Genomic DNA, 21,941 nt, shown 5'->3' on the forward strand with positions numbered 1-21,941 from the left:
TTTTTTTACAATTTAACATTGACTTTTCAATATATGAACTTTGACAAATATAACAAAACAACATCCGAAGTCTAAAACAAATGAGCAGAAGTGAATGGATTAAAAATAAAGTTATAAGATTGTAGTGAATGACAAACAAGGTTCATTACAATATTTTTCCAATAATAATAAGGTATAAATAATATACACAATAAATAAAGTATTACAAAATACAAAGCTAATTTATTTGCAATGAACTGCACAAGGAACGAAAATAAACAGAAATTGTATTAAGATCTACAGTATGTCTGGCCTCCGCTGTTTTCGCTATTTTGTACCTATTTTTATCGATTTACTAAAGATTGTCTCATATGAATGCAGGACTTTAAAACCATTTGTTATATTTGGTTTGAGATTTGCTCAATCTAACACTCTGCGACCCCGAAACAGTAGTTTTAACAGCCTTTAGCTGTCTGCTGCTACTGCATCGCCACTCGTTAGCCAAAAGCTAGCTTTGTCATTAGGCTCACCTTTGTGGGACTACTCTGGCTCCCCACCACGCTCTGTGGCTGGATAGCATTCTGGTGTGCCCCACAAAGCACTCCCGCATGGACTTGTCTGCTGCCACCCTGCCAGTTCTCCTGGACGCGTACCTGCAGCCATAGACTGTCCTCCCCGATCGACAAGTAGCTTGCTACTAATTCTGAAGTGTAAAACTTTTCCCCGTCTCCAGCAAACCTATAACCAGTACACTCCTCTCCTTCTGCCGTGAGTTAACGTCGCTGCCGAACTCCCATTATGTGGATTAATCTGCTCTATATGGACTGTTGCGCCTGTGTCTGTCTCTTGTTGGTTTGTTGTGAACATGAGTGAAGTCAGGCGTGAGTGACGTCCTTACTGTCTTGTGTGGAATTGATTGGTTGAAGTGCGGCAAGGAAATTGGCCAATTCTTCCACTCCGGCTGCCTGCAGAGTCACAACGGGCGCGTTTAGGTACCAAAATATGGTGCTGATTGATTTTGCATTAATCGGTACATGGTAGTACCGACCGAATTCAGTCGTATTTAAAAAAAAATACCAATCCCTCATTCGTCTTTTTTACAAGCAAGGCCCAAATGGACTGTGTGACTGCCAGATGGATTTGGGATGCGTCTGTAATAATGTGTTTGCTGTATTTTCTGTCATGGGGAAGAAATCTGAGCCAAAAGGCAAAGCGCTCAATTTATAGGTAGATGCATTCATTCCTATGCTCACCTATTGTCACAAGCTTTGGATAGTGAATGGACATTATCACTGATATAAGCAGTTGAAATTAGCTTTATCCACAGGTTAACTAAACTCACCATAGCTGATCTGGGTGGGAGTCTAAGAGTAGAGCCGCTGTAAAGGTGGTTTGGATATCCATTTTGGATGCCTCCTGGACTCATCCCCTGGTGCAGTGTTTAGGCATGTCCAACTGGGAGGAGACCTTACTGACCTGACTATAGGGACTATGTCTCACAGTTGGCCTGAGAACCCCTAGACGTCCCCCTGTTATGACTAGGAGAGGTGCAAGTCTTTGCCTCCTTGCTTTGACTACTGCCCCCATGACCCAGGCATGGACCACTGAAGTACGCCTAACATCCCTCTTTGACATAGGCCACAAGATTCCTCCAACCAGGCTAGTCCTGTGCCAGTCCCTTTCACTTCCCTCCAGGAATAGCCCTACCTCCTGACATCAGCCTCTAGGTCCTGTTGCCAGTTATTTCATGGAGGGCCCTGATTCCTTCTATTCTGTGGGTTCCAGCTGAGTGCTGTCTGTGTGGTGTTTTAGAAGAATGTGTTCTAAGCAGCACCAGCGTCTCTGCGGTATTTCCTGTTCTATGGGCTGCTTACTTGTCTATTCTTATATTAATGGTTATGGTGGTTCTTCATGTTTCAGCCCCATACAGTAGTACTGGTTTAACAGTTGTGTTCAAGATCCTTATCTTTGATCTGAGAGAAACTGTATTTTTGTTGAATTCCGGATATTGTTTAGCTGGCTAAAGGCTTCCCTTGCTTGTCAGTCCTTCCTGGTTTATCTACATTGCTTCCCAGGCAGGTGAAGCTTTCCACTCAAGCTAAATCTCTACCTTGTTGTTTCATTCATTTTAATTACCTTTGTCTTAGTGTGGTTTGGTTTGGTTTTTGTTAAGGTCAATTCATGTAGAATTGTACCTGACTATTTGTCTTGTCCTGCATCTGCTGTTGTGCATGGGAGAGCAGAGAGAGGACATCAGCAAAATACAAATCATCCACTCTGCAAAATCCAAACCATCAAGTTGTCCCGAGAGAGACCTAACCCTAACCCCTGATACCATTTCTCCTGCCCTTGGTTAATATTCTCGCTGCTGGCAACACGACTGACTTTCACCTATCTTGGGTGTCTCTTTCTGGATGTGGCAGATTCTAAAAAGATGATTTCTATAATTGTGTAGAAAGTCTTTAGCAAAATCAGTTTAATTTGTTCTTACAAAACAATGATTTGTTTTATTTATGAATTAGTTTAGTATCAAGTTGAATGCAAAAGGAGCACTGTAAATATTCCCAAATGTTAGTAGCCGAAGTGTCACATATTGGGAAACTTATCCAGAGAATAAAATCTATACCTGGTGGTTTTAAAAAGAGCTGATCTCCTTGAAGAAACGTTGAAAGTTAGATGCTCTCCTTTGTCTGTTCTCAGTTTCAATGTTGTTGGTCTTAAAAAACCAAATATTTCATTTACAATATTCTAAGGCACTCTGATATGTTGTAAGGTATGCAAAAATGGCAGAATGCAATTTGGTCTTTTGACATACTTTGAGAAGTAAATCACCTATTTTTCCCCCAAAGCAAGGCTGATACTAAGAAGATTACAGCGATTCAACACACTGTATTTTTTAAATTAAAAAAAATACAAAACGTAAGTAATGGCGGCACGGTGAGCAACTGGTTACCACATCCACCTCACAGTTCTGAGGTTCAAATCTGGCCTTCCAACTGGAGTTTGTGGGTTCTCCCTGGGTACTCCGGTTTCCTCCCACATTTCAAAAACATGCATGGTAGGTTAACTGACAACTTTAAATTCTCCATAGGTGCAAATAGTTGTTTGTCTAAATATGCCCTCCGGTTCAGAGACTGGATGGATGGAATTTAAGTAACAGGACTGAGCTGAGATTTAAACCCACGCAGTTTTAGTTGTCCATCCATCCATTTTCTGAGCCGCTTCTCCTCACCAGGGTTGCGGGCGTGCTGGAGCCTATCCCAGCTATCATCGGGCAGGAGGCGGGGTACACCCTGAACTGGTTCCCAGCCGATCGCAGGGCACATACAAACAAACAAACAACCAGTCACACTCTCATTCACACCGACGGGCAATATAGAGTCTCCAATTCATGCATGTTTTTGGGATGTGGGAGGAAACCGGAGTGCCCGGAGAAAACCCACGCAGGCACGGGGAGAACATGCAAACTCCACACAGACGGGGCTAGGGCTTGAACCCCGGTCCTCAGAACTGTGAGGCAGACGCTCTAACCAGTCGGACACCGTGCCGCCTAGTGTCAACATGCTATTAGCATAACCATACAGTAATATTTAATGTATTTGCTAAATCTATGCTAAAAACTCATTCCTCTTACTTTCAGCCCTATTACTTTAATGATGAGTTTCAGTAAAAAAAAAAAAAAGTCATAAAAAATAAATAAATAAAGTTGCCTGAGATGGGGTAATACACTTTTTGATTAGTTCAATATGTGTATTCTGCAATTGACTGGTGACCAGTCCAGGGTATACCCTGCCTCTCGCCCAGAGACAGGTGGGATAGGCTCCATGACCCTAGTGAGGATAAGCTGGATATAAAATGGATAAATGGATGGATTAATATGTGTATTACCAGATGTGTAGTTAAAAAATATTGAACTTTAAGTTTAGTTAAAATAAGCAAATGGCACTGATTCGGTGGAATAGACCACAGCTACAATTCCTTCGAAAAAAATAATTTATTTGGATGTAGCAAAACTAAATAAATTGATTGCATAAATGTGCACATTATATTTGGATGTAAGTGTTCATTAAATATCACACAAACATTTGTTTAAAAGGCACTTTGTACACATATTCCAGCAGTTTAAGTGATGCCAATGAACCTCAAATACAGTTCATTTTTTTCACACAGCATTTCCCTGTTATTTATTTAGTGTCATCTTACTCCAAAAGCCATGGTTCGCTCAGAACATGAAATTATTGACAGCTGTCGGCTAGAATGTACCGACCTAACCAATTAGAAATATAATTGTCCACAGTGAAGACTGTCATCAACAAATCAAGAATACTTGGCACTAGAGTGGAATCATCAAAAGCAGAATGTACCTTTTAAACTTGATAAAGTGGTCTGGAATGCTGCCAATAAGTCTACAATAAAAATTAAAGAAGCTGTGAGAATACCTGTGAAGTGCTACTTGTGCACATCATGTTACGCCACTCTCTCATATTCTTTCAGTCAGGGCTATTGGGTGGAGTAGAATTTCAAAGGAAAATCCCACTCTAAATAAATTACTGCCTCAATTTTAATCATTCTCTTTTTAGTCATACAATTGTTTTTGTATAATAGGAAAGGGAGCAGTAAGGATAACTATGTACTAACTTTCACCAAGCGACTCTCTCTTTTCATACAAATAAAATCACTCAAAGTTGGACTCACATGTAAGCCAATTTTGGAGCACTAACTGGACAAAATATATTTTCATCTAACATCCCACCATAGTCATAGAGTACCCATGGGCTTCATTTGTGCCAGCTTTAAAACAACAATCATCATTCCCACTCCCACACACTGGTCCCAAATGCCGACAGAGGAGCAAACAACACGAGCCCGAAGGGTGCATGCATACTGTATGATTGATGTATCAGTATGCTGGAATTGTGCCTCTAATTTTACTGACACATGTTCATAGGATACTAGCGCTGTTTCAATTTGGGTAGTTTTACAGGTCTAGCAATTCTATCGAAGCATGTTGCTTTTGAATTAATGACTCAGCCGACACTCGATACCTTTAGTAATACTGTATGGTCTGTATGATATATTGCTGTGTGTGACACAGGGTTTGTCTTTTGGGTGATGCTGCCTTCCACCTTGCGCTACTTGCATGTTTGAAATAGTGTACCACCATCCCAGTGGTGTACACATACTGCTGCATATACATTTTCCTCAATGGCAATATGGGGAGGCGGCACGGTGACCGCCTGGTTAGCACATCTGCCTCACAGTTCTGAGGACCCGGGTTCAAATCTCGACTCCCTTGTGTGGAGTTTGCGTGTTCTCCTCGTGCCTGCGTGGGTTTTCTCCGGGTACTCTGGCTTCCTCCCACATTCCAAAAACATGCATGGTAGTTTAACTGGCCACTCTTCATTGTCCCATGGGTGTGAACGTGAGTGCAAATGGTTGTTTGTCTATATATGCCCTGCGATTGGCTGGCAACCAGTTCAGGATGTACCCCACCTCTCGCTCAGAGTCAGCTGGGATAGGCTCCAGCTCGTCCGTGACGCTAGTGAGGATAAGTGGTACGGGAAATGGATGGATGGTTATATGGGGAATGGGTGATGGAATAAAAATTACACATTTTTACAATACAGAGATAGAGTTACAGTATGGAGAAAGCATGTCTTTATTATTAATCACTCTGAAGGAAAATCAAATCTACATTCTGCATTGCATGCTGCATCCAAATTCGCTAGAGAGAGGAATTTGAGGTTTAAAAACACTAAAAACATTAACATGCACTGAAGAAAACTGGACTATTGCATCAAATCAATGAAGACCAGACTTAAAATGTGTGTAAACATTTTATTTCCTAACTGTGTTTGACTCTTCGTTGGATTAACACACCCGGACTCTTTTATTGGCAACCAAATTCTTATTGCATGTATACATTTCGATAGATTGCTGACCGTGACAGGCTGTCTGTGCATGCTCCAGTCTTCACGGCTGACTTATCTGGTCCTTTAACAGCATTTAATTCACAAGAGAAGCAGGGGAAGCCAGAGGGAGGGGGAGACCAGTGAGAAAATAAACCACCTTCAAAAAAAGTACAGTAGGTGGATGGAAGGGAAAAAAACATGTTTAAAAAGTGATGGCACATCTGCAAACGGGTACACTAACATTACAGTCGAGAAAAAAAAATAAGCATTAAAAAAAAGTGTACCGTCATTTCTTGTATATAATGCAAATTTTCTTCCCCAAAAAATTGTCATAATTCAATAGTGCACATTTTACACAGGTATAGGGAAACATTTAAAAAATTATTTCACATTTTCTTAATGTATGAGGCCAACTAGAGGTTATGAAAAAGGTGTAACTCTAACTAGTCGGCCACCGTGCCGCCATATTGTTTTTTTTTTTTTTTGATTTTTTAAATACGACTATTGGCTGAACAAGAACCATCATTAATTTATTTATGGATATGTTTTGTTTCATGTGTTTCGCCTTGCCAATCATGTTTTCTTTAAAGAATTGTACACATCTTACAAATTATGCCTGGGTAATCAAACATATGAGCACAACTATGTGTTTCCTCATTTACTAATCAAGGGAGGGCTGTGAATTTCAAAATAAGAGCAAGTAAATAAAAAAAGTATTACGTGTTGAAATAAAGTGCTTAACGTCAGAATAATTATTTGAAAAAAACTAATAAAATACAAATAATACTTCATGTTTTGATCATATGGGTAGAAGCAAAAATCATACACAGAGGTAGAAGGGTTTTCCAGAATTTTGAGGTCAACTTTGGGGGTGCATATTATACGTTGTACATTGGTGTGGATTATACACGAGAAATTACAGTATTCTAAAATACAGTATATAATTTACTGTAGCTTGATATGCAAATGTTTATTGTCACATTTTCTCCTGAGGTGCCCTTTTGCAGTGTGCCGCTTGTACAAGTTTTCCAGAGGTGTAGTCTTCTTTTTTTCTTTCTGGAGACATTTTACCTTTAGAAAGCAGACAATGAGCGGGTTCTCAGAATCTCCACAACCTGCTCTGTATTCCACCGATGTTTGATCCTGACCTTACTGTTGCATGTCCTTGGTGCATGCAGAGCGGAGCAAATGTTTTTTTTTTTTCTTCTTCAGGGTGGGGTTACATCCGTGAGGGGTGGGATTGCATGCTCCAGAACATTTTAATGTGCCTTGTCATTCTTAGCGCACTATCAGTAAGCCGCACAGCATGGGCTCAGAGCAACCATTTCTATGATGAGATTGATTGAATTATTGCTGCTCAAATTGACACTTAATGGATTATGATGGTCAGAACAGTCATTAAGAATGAGGCAGATCTTTGTGAAGACACTTCAATCCTCTATCTTTGTTCTATGCCTAGAAAATGTTAATATTAAAGTTTTACGTTAGTAATCTCCTTATGTTTAACCTGATGAAAACAAGGTCTAATAAACAAGTGTTTTTACATAAAGATAACCTCTACTGGATTGTTTCTAGTTAATAACATGCTTATGAATGACCTTCAGTTTTCAGTGTGGTCCATAAGTACCTCTACCTTACAGAACAAATGTTTTGCACACAAAATGAGACATTTTCCAACATAATGGAATAATAGTCTTGGATAATTTAGTATTTGGTTAGACATTGTTTTGATTGAGAGAAAAAAACAGGCGGCAGTGAACATAGAATAATACATTCTTTTCTTTTCTGAATAGTGATACACATATTTTTGCTACTCTTCTACAGTTTTCTGTTTCACTGAGCAATCGGCACTCAACCCACAAACCCGCTACTGTACTTTCCTGACATGAAAACCACTATTTTCCACAGCAACAAATTTATACAACCAGTTGGGAGATCCGTACATTAATTGTGCTTGCCATTTTAATTTCGAAACAGCTGTAAGATTCATGTAAGATTCATCTTTTCATTTCCTTCACCTTGGTTTTCATTGCTTCTGCCGCTATATTGTCATCTGCATTTCTGATGATATCATCGCACTACTGCAGGAGGAGGTTAGATGGTTGACATATTGGATCGTATGTGCATACATATACAGTACATTGTACAATATGTATGAACACATTTCCTCTTCACTTAAACGTTTGGAGTTTACTAATTTGGTTTCACTATTATTTTTCAGTACTGCAGGTTTCTTATCAACTCTCTCATCATGTTTGATGTGAATAGGATGACATTGTTTCTTTTTTTTCCATTCAATGATATATATTAATAGAGCTAAATGTTGTTTGATGCCATAAATACATCCAGAATACACAAATTAACAAGCCTTTTTTTCTCATTTGTCTTCTTTTACATTCATTCCGGGTCACTGCCTCATCAATGACAGGTAAGTGCACCTTTTGTATTCACTGGACTCAATACACTGTATAAACACCCAAGTAAGAATCTTTACCAGAAAGCACTTCTTAAGTACTTATTGCACCCAGGATACATTTAGGCACAGTGCTTTGGTAAACAGTAAACATAGTTTCCTCAGTTGACACTTGGAGAATGGAGCAGTCCCATTTATGCAGCCAATCTCATTTGCGGCTTGAGATGCCAATCTGCCCTCTCAGACAGGGAGGAAAGAGGTAGCAGAGAGTAGGGAGAAAAGCATTTATTCACCCTGACACTGATCAGATAAACGCAAAATGATAAATGCTGTCTCTTCTTATTTCCTTTAACCTGTGTTAACATTTTGCTCAAAACGGAGGGCCTACAGTTTTGCTCTGCTGCTTTTGAAATATGTAATCAAAGCATCTCTGCGATTCAGTTTGTATGAGGCGATGTGGTTACAAATAGGGCTGCATGATGCAGTTGTCATGGTGATTCATTTCACAAAATTGTGAACAAGAAGGGCTGATAACTGCCTTTTTTTATTATTCTGTGTTAGTATAAGTGTAAAATTACTTATTCATAAGTTGAATTTGGAATATTCATTTGAAAATGACACATTTATAGCTTTTAAAAAGACTGTGCCAAAATGCCAATTACCCTGTCATGTAAATTCTAGTTGACTACAATGAAAATCATAATTTAAAAAAAATACGTTCATTTGGGGATTTTACAATTGTATCAAAAATGGCTGCAAAATACATATCATTCAAATGTTAGTAAGGATGTCTAATCACCAACACCGAGCCTGATGTGATACACAATATGAAGATAAACATTGAAATACATATACATACAAGTCTACTCCGATTGCAAGCTGATGTGATTCCCTTCAATTTCAATCTGCCTCAGCGTAGTTTGCAAATTGCATCAATCTTGGACAAATTGCCTTCTTTCTTGACAAATCCAAAATTTAGCCTCAAGCGTGGAATTCTTCAGAACATTGTACCTCTGCCTTCGCCATGACACATGTGCTTTGTTCTAACTCACAGTAGCATAAGATTTGTCATTGATGAGACAACAGCTAGATGACTTGAAACCCAATGGGCAAAATCATTTTCATTCAATCAATTCTCAACACGTATTACAGCCAAATGGTTTTCATATTAATTACACACACACCTACACACACACAACATTGTAATAATGACACTTGAAGCTATCCTTAACTTTGAGTGTATTTTTTTCCCCTTTCACTGGGATAGTTTAGACACAATATTCATACTCTGACAACACTTGTATTTAATTATTTTTTATTGGTAAATGACACAATAAACTGTTTTTTATTATATATATATATATATATATATATATATATATATATATATATATATATAATTCATTACCATGCGCTGACCAGAATTCTTTTAAGATCAGAGTTATGAATAATTACCAAAAATGTGAAAAACAACGAAAGTTGATGTTTTTTTTTTTTCTTATTTACTTCTCTTAAAAAAAAAAAAAAAAAAAAGTAGTTTTGACTTCAACTCAAAATTTGGCCATCATATAAATAATTGTTAGCTTAACAGCATACATTAAATGAAAAAATAAAATACTCATTGCTTGAACTAGCTAAATATAAATAAGATTTTATCAAAACAAGATTACAAGTATTTTGGATATTAATTATACATTTTTAAAAAATCATCAGTTCAGTCCTGTGTAAAGCTTTTTTTTTAATTTTATTTCAGCCACCATAATACTCTGAATATTAGGGACTGACCCACATGTGCTATTAGACTGGTTACATGGAGTCCCAGATGTAGACCCAGCTGTTGCCACGTATTATCTCACAGACTGACCCTGATCATTTATTTTAAGAGTGAGGCAAAGCATTAGGAAAAATCGGCACAGGCCTAGAAAATTGAAAACAAAACACATCATGTATAATAATGACCAAACAATGATAATAATACCGGTAATAACGATGACCATTAATTTCCAGTTCCTTTACCTTCATCTGTGTCAGTGTAATGAATATTCAGCTTCCAACCTTGCCCCCATTCTCTTAGCACTTTCACCCTCTGCAGCTGCATCCACAGGTCTACCTACTGTGCCATATGTACGTAAGAATAATGACTCCGCCGTCATTATTATTTATTCAGCGGTACCCATACTGCATGTAAATGAGCCGCTTGCTATAGGCCGCCCGCAGAATTAGCCCCTGTAATGAATGTAATTAAAGTGCCCTATTGGACCTGTGTCTGTTTTAATAAAGTTAATATTCTGACAGTTTGCTCATTTTATAGGAGGTGGGAGGACTTGTTGTGCGAGAAGTATTATATATTCAGATTTTGTTATTATTCATAATAATACGTTCCCTGCAATGCTTGAAGTGTAGTTTACATATTTTATCATATTTTGCTTATTTCGTTGAATGTATTTACAGCATGCATGAGGAGGGTTTGTAAACAAATGTCTCTCCTTGACTTTTTATGCCGTAATATCCTACTGAAAAGAAGGTGACATTTAGAGGGGAGTGAACAATGAGAGAACTGGTCCGAGAACAGTTTAAGGCTCAAAGACAGTACTGTTCATTCTTAGTGTGGTGATCCTGATTATAACCCACCTGTTATAAAAGAAGCAGTGCAAAGCCACCCACGCATTGCCATTCGTCATCACCATCTCCTTGCAGCCCACTGCAGTACATGCCACCCGTGATTTAGCTCTGCATCTAGTTATGAGGGGGTGTTAAATGTTTATTATGCAGCACAGCCCTAGTCCCAATGACACGGCAAAATGTTGCTCAATCAATACCCCTCGCAGGAAGCTAGGTTAATTTGTTTTTTCAAGGATTTTGTTTTTGTGTCAAGGTGTTTGCTGCAAGCCATTTCTTAAAGGTCTGTCTGCGGAGTGACGTAGTGGCATGAGCGCACACGCTGTGACACAAATCCGTTGTCCCTTCGAGCTGGTTAAATACTCACAGGTTTTCGGCGGATCTAGCTGTCAAAATATGATGTGCAGCTTTGTGTTGGGAGGCCGGTTGAAGAACTGACGAGAACCATCAAGGATTCCAAATTCAGTATTCGCAGCTATTTCAGGCCCGTTCTTAATTATTGTGGATTTTTTTTATTAACCAGTTTAAAACATCATCCAATATATGTCCTCATTATTGTGGTGTGTTATTTTGAAACATGAGATACTTCTATCACTAAGACAGCTTTTGTATGCTATTTTTAGAGCGAGACCTACTGACCAAGTGGTTCATAGACCACATTATTCATGCTGCAGCGTTTAAAAAGACCTCCTAGCCAGGTTTCCATGGATAGACATATTTCACGGTACCCATTTCAGCTTGTAACTACTTGTATTGGTTAGGGTCCTTGAAATCTAATGTTTGACCTTTTACCTGGTGTTCACACTCAACAGAATGTTCCTCTTTGTGCGCTTCACCACGTTTCATGTCTGGATTGCTGTGACCTTTTACTCTTTGTATCAGTAGTTGCATACCATTGTAAATTCACATGATCTCTCATAATTTGCTACATTGACCTACATCGAGCTATTTCTTTGTCTCTTTTGGATCTGTGTGCGGATTGCATGTGCATGTGCTCAGTTGTGCACACGGTTAAAGCTACGAATGGGCATGTATTGTATGTCATGCTGCTGGCAAGCAGCTGGGATCATAACACTGAATGCTGAGAAAGAAGCAGAATGTGTCATGTGTCTGACAGTCATCAGAACACCCTGTTATGGTGGGGCGGCAGTAGCTCATCTGGAAGGAGCTGGACTTTGGAACCTGATGTTTACAGCATGAATCCCACTGCGGACAATAGGAAATTACAGCTAATTGATGGAAAAATGCCCTTGAGCAAGTCAGCACCCCTTTCTCCAAGCTAAGTCACGCAGTCACTTGCCCTATCACTCTCTGAGTGCCAACTATCCTTGTGAAGTTAGTATTCATACTATACAATAATATCAATTAGATTAGAATCATCCAGCAACAAGAACTGTATTCATCATGTTGGGTATTTAGTTCACCATTCAACGCCATTGGTTTTCATTGAGCTTCATTGATCTAGTCAGCCAACATATACAAGTAGCTCCCCTCAGAGAATTATTCCCCCAGGCATAGGTCAAGCAGACATATGATCTTGTTTTCATTTCAATGAACTGTTCCATTTCCCCCCACATTTACAGTTATTATCTGAGAGGAAAACAGGGAGAGATGGGACAAAAGTGAAGGAAAAGTAAAGGTGAGCAGGAATGGAGATAAATTGAAAGTAGTTTAATGTCAGCCAAGCTTTTTCAATGATCAGATGTTCTCCAGAACCTTTTGCTCTCATCGCTTATTGAAGAAAAAAGTGAACTGAAATAAATTGTGGTGCCAACATTCCCCTCAATGACAGGCGCCATCCAATATTTAAATAAATGAAGCTTCACACTCTTAAGATTTATCAGTCACATGTTGAACAGACGGTGACGTACCTTGAAGGACAGCTAAGAACAAAATTACTTGACAGGTATGATGACGAGAGAATAATTTGAATCTATTTCCTCATCCGGATACCCCATTGTACATGCGGCGTTTTGCATTTACAGGGTATCAGCTTATGATTAACAGTCATGTCGAATCTTCAAATGGGTCAAATATGAACTGGATCATAAATCTCACATGGCAACTAATAACCATTATCCTTCCCTGATAAATGTTCACTGATGAATTACTTCAAAGTTGAACAGTTCACCCCCTCAATGTTGGCAGGGATGGATTGGGTTGAAAACTTGAATATTGTGTGAGGTATATATTTGAATAACCAAAAGACAAATTTTCTTTCACTTTGCACCTCCAATCTCTCTACCATGTACCATCATACATATATACTGTATATATGTTCTGTATATATGGTCATATTCTTTACAAATACAGTTCCTTTTGGTTGCAAATCATTGTTTACCCAACTGGCATTTATCAACTCTTTTATAGGGCACATCTTGAAATGTACTTTTTTTTCAGAAAATTTTAATTTCAGAAAAGTATTGAAGCAAGTGGGTAATACCCCCCAAATATATAATAATAATAATAATAATTACCAGTATACTGTATAAATAAAATTTTCAGCGGTTGCAATTTTGTTTTGTCCCTCCACACAAAACCACAAAATACTGCCGTAAATTCCATTTCAGTTTCACAACCCATCCACAGAAGGATAAACAGCCCAGTAAAAGTTAAGTGATTGCTCAAACCCAGTAAAAGTCTTTACAAATTCTGAACATGTAGCGTGGATACTATTATGTGCCCACTGGCCTTGTTGAGTTCAAAACATATGCATCACCTTTCACCATTATTAGAAAGATTGTCTTGGGTGAATTCTGAAAACATGTTTGTTTGATTTATTATTCCTCCTGAATAACACTTTGTAAACATAATTTGAATTTATATCAAAATAACACGAAATGATGCTGATTTTTTTTTTTTTTTTTTTTTGACAAAATCCATTGTAAAGTCATCATATGGTTCCACTGCTGTGGGAGTTGAGAGTCGGAATCTAGTGTACAATAGGCAAAAGGCAGCCACACTCTGTAAATATATGCACACTAGAGAGCAGTCTGTCCCCTCTTTCTGCAGTTGTTGAGATCCTCCGTCTCCATTTTACAGTCCCCACCTCCTCCCACAAAATACAGCAGCTCACGTCAAATGACACAGGAAATAAAACATGTACACAACACCCAAAAAAAAGTATCTATATGTATATACACATGAAAATGTGTACAACAAACATTTTACATAACATGAAAACACAGAATATTATAAGTCAGCGTCTCCCTTGAAGCTGGTGGATTACCCTATTTTAGTGATTTAAATCTGCATTTTAAATGTAAGTAAGTCTGCTTTAAATGGTAGTTGTCCTCTACGTGCTTGATTCAGTGAAGCCACCAGGAAAGCCAAAGATGAATTAGCAATGAGTGATTTATATAGTTGACATTCTGCTTTCTTTACTTTGATGGTACACAGATATGATTTGAAAGTGTGCCAAATGATTATAATGTAATTACTTGATCAAGTTATTTTAAAGCAAAAGGGGATCAAACTTCACTGCTCGTGAACCAACACAGTCAATCATTAATCAACACACGTCATTTAAAATAGATTGAGTAAAATGTAAATCATGGACATTACATTTGAGATGCAAATATCTCTCTGCCCCTTTCATATCTAGTTAGTTAGCTAGTTTTGTTGTTTTTGTTTTGTGGTCAAAGGACTGCAGAGGTATTGCTTGCCAAGCAATGTTGTCATCCATCCTTTCTGATAAGCGTCTCACATACAAGTGTTTTCACTGTGAATAGCAATTCATTTATTTAAATATTTTTTTAGTTTACAAAAGAAATATCTTGAGCATTTTTTTAACAGTTCCACTTCTTTAAACATTTTTACACGTTGTTGTATCTTTACATTTTTAATCCAACTTAAATATGTTTTTATATATGTTAGATCCTTGTCAAATATTGTTTACCATAATACAAATATTTTTTATTTCTTTTTTTGTTTGTTTCCACAGCTTAATTACAATTCAATGAAGTAGAAAGACACATTAAAGCTAAAATATACATCACTCAAGGGAAAACAAAAAGTGTGCGCAGCTTCTAATGTATTCCTCTCAGTGTTGCTATTACATCAACGGTTCCAAACGTCAGGAGCCCATTTTGCCTTGTAGCATCAAATTACTAAAGAAACAGCAAAATGATCAGCTGCTTGAAGCAAACTCATTCCATATCACAGTGAGAAGCTGTGTAAAGTGTGACCAAAATATACATTTAATCCTTCCGTTTCAGTGTATCAAAAACATTATTAGCCGATCGTCAGTTAATCAAGGGGGGGGCGACGTGCTGTCAGCCCCAGGTCACACCTCACATTCCCGAGAAGGTTGCTGTTGGCAAGTACAGGAGCCGTATTCATTTATGATAACCAGAGCTCCCTCAATATGGTTAGGCTTATAGTCAACATAGTACTCTGGTGTAGAAATCGTAGCCATCTGCTGCATGCTTTGCTTTTGCTTCTGTTTACGACGCTGACTGCTGAAACATTGCCTCAGTTGCCTTATTCCGGCTGGAAAGCACTTCCATGACACATATAACATGAGCACAATGATGAGGAAGGAAAAGATGAGTGCCATAGTGCCAGTCACAACCTTGTGGATCTGCATGGTACTCTCCAGGTCGTCATGTCCCACTGTGACAGTGAAAGAACTGGGGACCGCTTTACCGTCTTCACCATCATAAGGGTTGGGGGTAAATGGGCCAAGGAACACAGAGCCACCTTGGACCAGGTCCCTTGTGGAGGCATGCAGACCCGCTGAGGTAACTTCCAGTGGGGGATCTTCACAGAGCTGAAAAGCATAGACGGCATCCAAGACATCCTCACCTTGTGCAGTGTCTGGGCTTGAACACAGCAATGAATTGTCACGTTGCCCCCGAAAGGCACTCAGCCAAGAGGCCAAGGCACAAACATTGCGGCTGCACTCCCAATCATTCCCTCCCAGGGTAATGCTGTTCAAGGAGGACCATGAATCCAAGATGCGCTGGTCCATGGAAGTCAACCGATTGGAGTCTAGCATCAATACCTTGAGGTTGGGTGCACTCTCAAAGACATGTGGCTCAATGTACTCAATTTCATTGGCAGATAAATCAATCTTATCCAAGAAATGCCATGTCCAGTCCAGGGTATTGACAACAATTGTTGCTCGATTGTTGTGCATATACAGGATACGTAAAGAGATTAGCCGAGGAAAATGGGCTAGGTTGACTTTGCCCAGCTTGTTATGCTCGAGATGCAGCTCTGTCAATTTGAAGAGTCCAGCGAAGGAGTTCCGTGCTAGACTCTGCAGTTGGTTGTATCCCAAGTCGAGGAACTGCATGCTGCGGCAGTCTTGAAAAATCCGTACTGGCACAAATTTGAGAGCGTTGTAGCGCAAATGCAGATTGGTGAGCTTTCTAAGGCCATGAAACAAGTCAGGCTCAAGAGCCTGCAGCCTGTTGTATGAGATGTCCAGGATGCGCAAGTTTGGGAGGGGCCTAAAAGTACCATTTGGCAGGCCCTCAATTCGGTTGCTGCTCAGGTCTAATTCTTTGACCCGCCTTAGCTTGTCAAATGCAGTCTCCTCCACAATGTCAATGTTGTTATGATCAAGGTAGAGCCAGGTGAGCTGTGACAGTCCAGCCAGTTGGCCTTCACGCAGTTCAGTCAAGTTGTTCTCTCTCATGGACAAGCCCATGGCGCTGCTCAAATTCTGGGGAATGTCTGTGAGATTCAACCCCTCACAGTACAGCAGCTTGCTGTCGCAGCGGCACAGCCTCGGACAAACCCCCTCCACCATGGAAACCATTCTTAAAAAAATGCCCAACGAACACAGTATCAACCCAGGGGGCTTCTTCACTGGCCACTTTAAATACAGTCCAATTAGAAGGAAATCCATCAGCATAAATATCCAGGGATTTTACAGAGCAAATGTCCATTCACTCTGGATATTTTTTGTCCACCTATCACATCATATCTAGAACATCATATTTTATTGATTTTGTTTGCTTTTTTTTCTTTGTATGTATTTTATCTCAACACGGGTTTAATTTTTTCTCATTTGGTCAGCTGAGGAAATCCTTGTCCAAAATGATAAAGTCTCTTTGCTTATGATAGAGATCAAACGGTGGGTGGAGAGGAAAGATGAAAAAAATGTCTTCATAGATCAATCTTATCTGAAAAGATTCCTACTCACCCCTATCCAAAAGCTGACAATCTCCATTCAGCGTCCCGCTTTGTGCCCCAACACTAATTATGTGTGGATCTAAAAAGGACCCTACTGTGGTACAAATTCACCATCACCCCCTCCCTTCTTTCCTTTCAGCGGACACCAGATCCTTGGCAGGCTTACAATGTCTTAGTTCTCCTCAAGTGAAAGAGACGGAATCCAAGTGGGGAGATGGTAGAAAGCGCAAGTTCCCCAGTCTGTATGTATGAGCTCGATCTCTTCAGCTCCTCCGCAGTCCTCTGCTGCAATGATCATGAGGTGAAGAGTACATTTTTAAAAAAATATCTTCTGCTTTTCTCCACTTGCTTAAGTTTCAGCAGGTCTGCCGGGATATATATTACACAATCATTAACTTGTAAGGTTTTAATCCGTCCAAGCGGTTAATCATGCTTTCAGTGATGGATGCTGGCGACAGAGGGGAAAAAAAAGACTTAAAGAGGTGAACCCAGTTCACTGTTTTCTTATTTGACAGTATTCCATGTCAGTTGCAGATGTGGGTTCAAAGGAAGAAAAAAAACGAAAAAACAGCCTCTTGCATCCCCAGTGGCTTGCAGGTTTCACTCCCTCCCTTGTTCTCCGGGGAATTTTTCAGCCGGATGGAAGAGGGTGCTGAAGGTTAGAGCTGGTGGGCAAGCAGGGGCGGTAAATATGGAAGCCAAAGGAGCGCGCAATCCCTCGCAGCAGACCGGTACACTGACAGTGCATGCAGAAACACAGACTGTTCACTGAGTGTCGTAAGCCACTCACAATTCGGAGAGCTCTCTCTCGCTCTCTCTCTCTCTCGCTCTCTCTGTCTCTCTCTCTCTCTCTGTTGCTCTCCCTTTCGCTCTCTTTGCTTTGATTGCTCACTCACTTGGTCATGCCGTTCGCCTCCTCCTCTTCCTTCTTACCTCCTTGTCGTTCTCCTGCTGCGATTTTCTTTTTTTTTCTCTGTGCCTAAGACATTTTACATATTCCAAATGGGCTGGGCTTAAACCCAGCACTTTAATGAAACTAATCTCTCTCTCGGTCTCTCTCTCTCTCGCCTCTTCTTCTCTCTCTCTCCCTCTGTTTCCCATATATCGGGCCAAATAATGTCTGCCTTCTTTGACCTCAGTGAGAGAACTTTGAAAGATGAATTGTATTCCATAGCTAGAGTACAATAAGCCAATGGTTAGAGGTGAGAGTATGGCATTGTCTATTTGATCAACAAATCCCATTGTCCTGAATTTTCCATCATTGTCAATTAGCTCCAGACTGTCCTCTCTGCATACAGATGTAAATGGTTAGTGAGTTGAAAGCCATATTCTTGTTCTTCGGATATCTCATACACTTCTAGGGACACGGTCACTGGCTTGTGTCATTAGCCAATTAATTAGATGATGATCTATTGCAAAGATTTCCATTGCTTAGGTCTGTTTGCTTTTTTCACTTGACCTTTTGTACTCACTGAGTTAATTTTATTTAGAGATTCATTGACATGTCATTAAATTGAACATGTCAGATTTCAGTCATTCATGAATATTATAATTACAGGGATTTAGATTTTAAATAAATGGTGACTCAACAATATTTTACAATGCATATCTATAAATCTATCTATCTATGGGCTTGGTAAATGAATTTTCACTTGTATAGCACTTTTCTACCTTCAAAGTACTCAACACTTTAACACTGTCTCCTCATTCACCTACTAATGACACAGCATCAGGAGCAACTGGGTGTTCAGTATCTTGCTCAAGGACAGTTTGACATGGTCACAGGGGCCAATGATCATACTTACAACCTTTGGATTGGGAGACAACCACTCTACCAACTGAACCATGCCGCCCAGCCATCTATGAATATTTTCAAAAAAATAAAGTTAATCTGTTTGAACAGCAAATGTCTTTGTAGTGAATTTAATTAAATATAGGTTGAAAATGATTTGGAAATTCGTTGTATTCTGTTTTTATCTACCTTTTACACAACATCCCAGCTTCATTAGAATTTGGATTGATACTAGACCTAGGATTCAGCATCGAAATCCCCAATCACTATTCGCAATGACTGTAACGAATGACTAGCCAATCACAACTGAATCATTACTGAAATAAAGACATGTCATTGTCTGACAAATGAAAAATCCAATTTGATTATTTGAAAACTATCAAGCCCCCTGGTTGCAGTTCTTTTTAGGTTTCATCACAACACCACAAAAGACTGACACATTTACACTGACAAGACTCTAGCAACCACTTTTCCTTCTGGAAAAAGTTGTTGCCAAAACACTTCTTTTTAGTTTAAAGTGGCTTACTTAAGCCAGGATCCCTCGCTGTATCGTGGCCATGGTGTCTTTTGAGTCGGTCTCGGTGCCGTAAAATACGTAAATCCATGATGGCTGGGTACATCTGCTTCCTTACAAGCGGCTAAAAAGCCGGCTCTCATCAATCATCTACCACGATATGTTAAACGAATCTTGCACAACTTCATCCAGTTCATCTGCTGCAGTTGCGGTCTGCCATTAATATCTCTGCAGCTCCTCAGGCACGGCCATAGGACACTTAGTTCCATGGAAATTATTGTCTCGGGGGACATGACTCCGTAATTCATGGGAATGGCTAAAGGCTGCACTACAATAACTCATATGCACATGTACAGAATCAGAATAATCTTTATTTGCCGAGTATATCAAAAAACAGAAGAGGAATTGGTCTCCGGTAGTTGGAGCCACTGTTGTACCACAACAGACAGTCATTTGACAGAAAATACTTTTGAGACATAAAAAAAAGCAAAAAAACTGTTGTGCACTACACACAGAGTCACTGAACAATGAAATATTACCGGTGATGTGATAATGCCGATACATTTTTTTTTTTTGACAATTCTGCAAATGATGAAGAGCCCTCTAGCAATTTAGAGCAGTTTGAAATGACAAATAGGGCGATAATATGGTGCAGGGACTATTAAATTTAAGCATTTTAAAGTGACTAGTAGTGCGATAATCTTGAAAAAAGTCAATTGCACTAAGTCAAAATGGCTGCAGAATGGCCAGACACAGAATTTAACTGCAGCATGCCAGTGTTGCAGCGCTTGTCAAAAGAAAGTAAAGTAAATAAAGTACGTAATAACATATGGTACGTTATTCTTTGATTTGTGCTCATTCAAAGGCGAAAATTCTCATTCGGCATTAATTTTTTCAGACAGCTCAATTTGAATTACCATCGATTCTTTCTTATCGCTTGTTCGTATAAATGCAAAGCGAAAGCCGTATATCAACAACACCCAGAAACGCTGCCAGCTTCTCTCGGCCCAAACTCATCAGAGCTGGACTGGACTTATGCAAAGTGGAAAAGTGTGCTCTGACAAGTCCACATTTCAAATCCATCCATCTATTTCCTGTGCCGCTTTTCCTCACAAGGGTCGTGGGCATGCTGGAGCCTATCCCAGCTATCTTCGGGCAAGAGGCGGGGCAGACCCTAAACTGGTCGCCAGCCAATCGCAGGGCACATATAAACAAAAAACCATTCGCACTCACATTCACACCTACGGGCAATTTAGAGTCCTCAATTAACCTACCACACATGTTTTTTGGGATGTGGGAGGAAACCGGAGTACCAGGATAAAACCCACGCAGACACGGGGAGAACATGCAAACTCCACACAGGCGAGGCCGGGATTTGAACCCCGGTCCTCAGAACTGTGAGGCAGATGTGCCACATTTCAAATCATTTTTGAAAATCATGGATGTTGTGTCCTCGAGGCCAAAGAGGAAGAGGAACATCTGAATTATTAGCAGCGCAAAGTTCAAAAGCCAGCATCTGTGATTGTATAGAGGTGTGTTAGTGCCCATGGCATGGGTAACTTGCACATCTGTGAAGGCACCGATAATGCTGAAAGGTACATAAAGGTTTTGGAGCAACATATATTGCCATCCAAGCAACATCTTTTTCCGGGATGTCCTTGCCGAATTCAGTAAGACAATGCCAAGTCATATTCTCCATGTGTTACAACAGTGTGGCTTCATAGTAAAAGAGTGTGAGTACATACCTGTCTCCCATTCAAAATGTGTAGCGCATTATGAAGCACTAAATACGACAACGGAGACCCCGGACTGTTGAGCAACTTAAGTAGTACATCAAGCAAGAATGGGAAAGAATTCCACAAGCTTCAACAATTAGTGTCCTCAGTTCCCAAACACTTGAGTGTTGTTAAAAGGAAAGGTGATGTAACACAGTATACAAGCAGTCCATTCTATACTAGCAACATCCAGCATCCAGCAGCACCTGGACAGCACGCAGAGCCCACGTGATCATAACAACAATTTGCTCAGGTGCTAACATAGTAGCAAGGAGTAAGAGTGAATGTTGCTTGCTTAAAGTCGTTTATTGACATTCCTGTTGAATTTCACTGTAAAACTGAACAGACATGACAAAAGAGTTACACCTATTGAATATTCAAATACATCACATTTTTGTTCACAAAAATCGCTAGCTCAAAGCCAAAACACAAGGAATGAAAAACACCATTGACCAGCTAACGAAAATCAGCATCAAACTCACGGCACTTATTTCTCTCCAAATAATTTTGGTACACAAACGCAGTCATTGATGGTGTAGTGGTGCATTCGCTTGACTTCAGTGCAGGGAGCATGGGTTCAGTTCCCACTCAGTGACGGTGTGAGTGCGAGTGGTTGTCTGTGTGTATATGTGCCCTTCAACTGACTGGCAACCAGTTCAGGGTGTAGTCCGCCTTTCGCCCAAAGTCAGCTGGGATAGGATCCAGCGCCCCGCGACCCTAACCAGGATAAGCGGTGTTGAGAATGGATGGATGGTACACATAAGCTGTATAAACACATACAAACAGGCAACAT

At 39.7% G+C, this 21,941-nt stretch overlaps 2 protein-coding genes across 3 annotated transcripts in view; one reads left to right on the plus strand and one right to left on the minus strand.

Annotated features, from left to right (window-relative positions):
* The window catches only part of ctnna2 (catenin (cadherin-associated protein), alpha 2), a 338,765-nt gene that overhangs the window by 164,452 nt on the left and 152,372 nt on the right, over positions 1-21,941 (plus strand). The window lies entirely within an intron of this gene.
* lrrtm1 (leucine rich repeat transmembrane neuronal 1) lies at positions 10,692-17,976 on the minus strand. The gene has a single exon (XM_061680524.1). It carries the CDS (start codon positions 16,784-16,786, stop codon positions 15,209-15,211), a length of 1,578 nt encoding a protein of 525 aa, XP_061536508.1. The 5' UTR covers positions 16,787-17,976; the 3' UTR covers positions 10,692-15,208.

Source organism: Phycodurus eques, chromosome 6, assembly GCF_024500275.1.
Source record: "Phycodurus eques isolate BA_2022a chromosome 6, UOR_Pequ_1.1, whole genome shotgun sequence".
Taxonomy (NCBI): domain Eukaryota; kingdom Metazoa; phylum Chordata; class Actinopteri; order Syngnathiformes; family Syngnathidae; genus Phycodurus; species Phycodurus eques.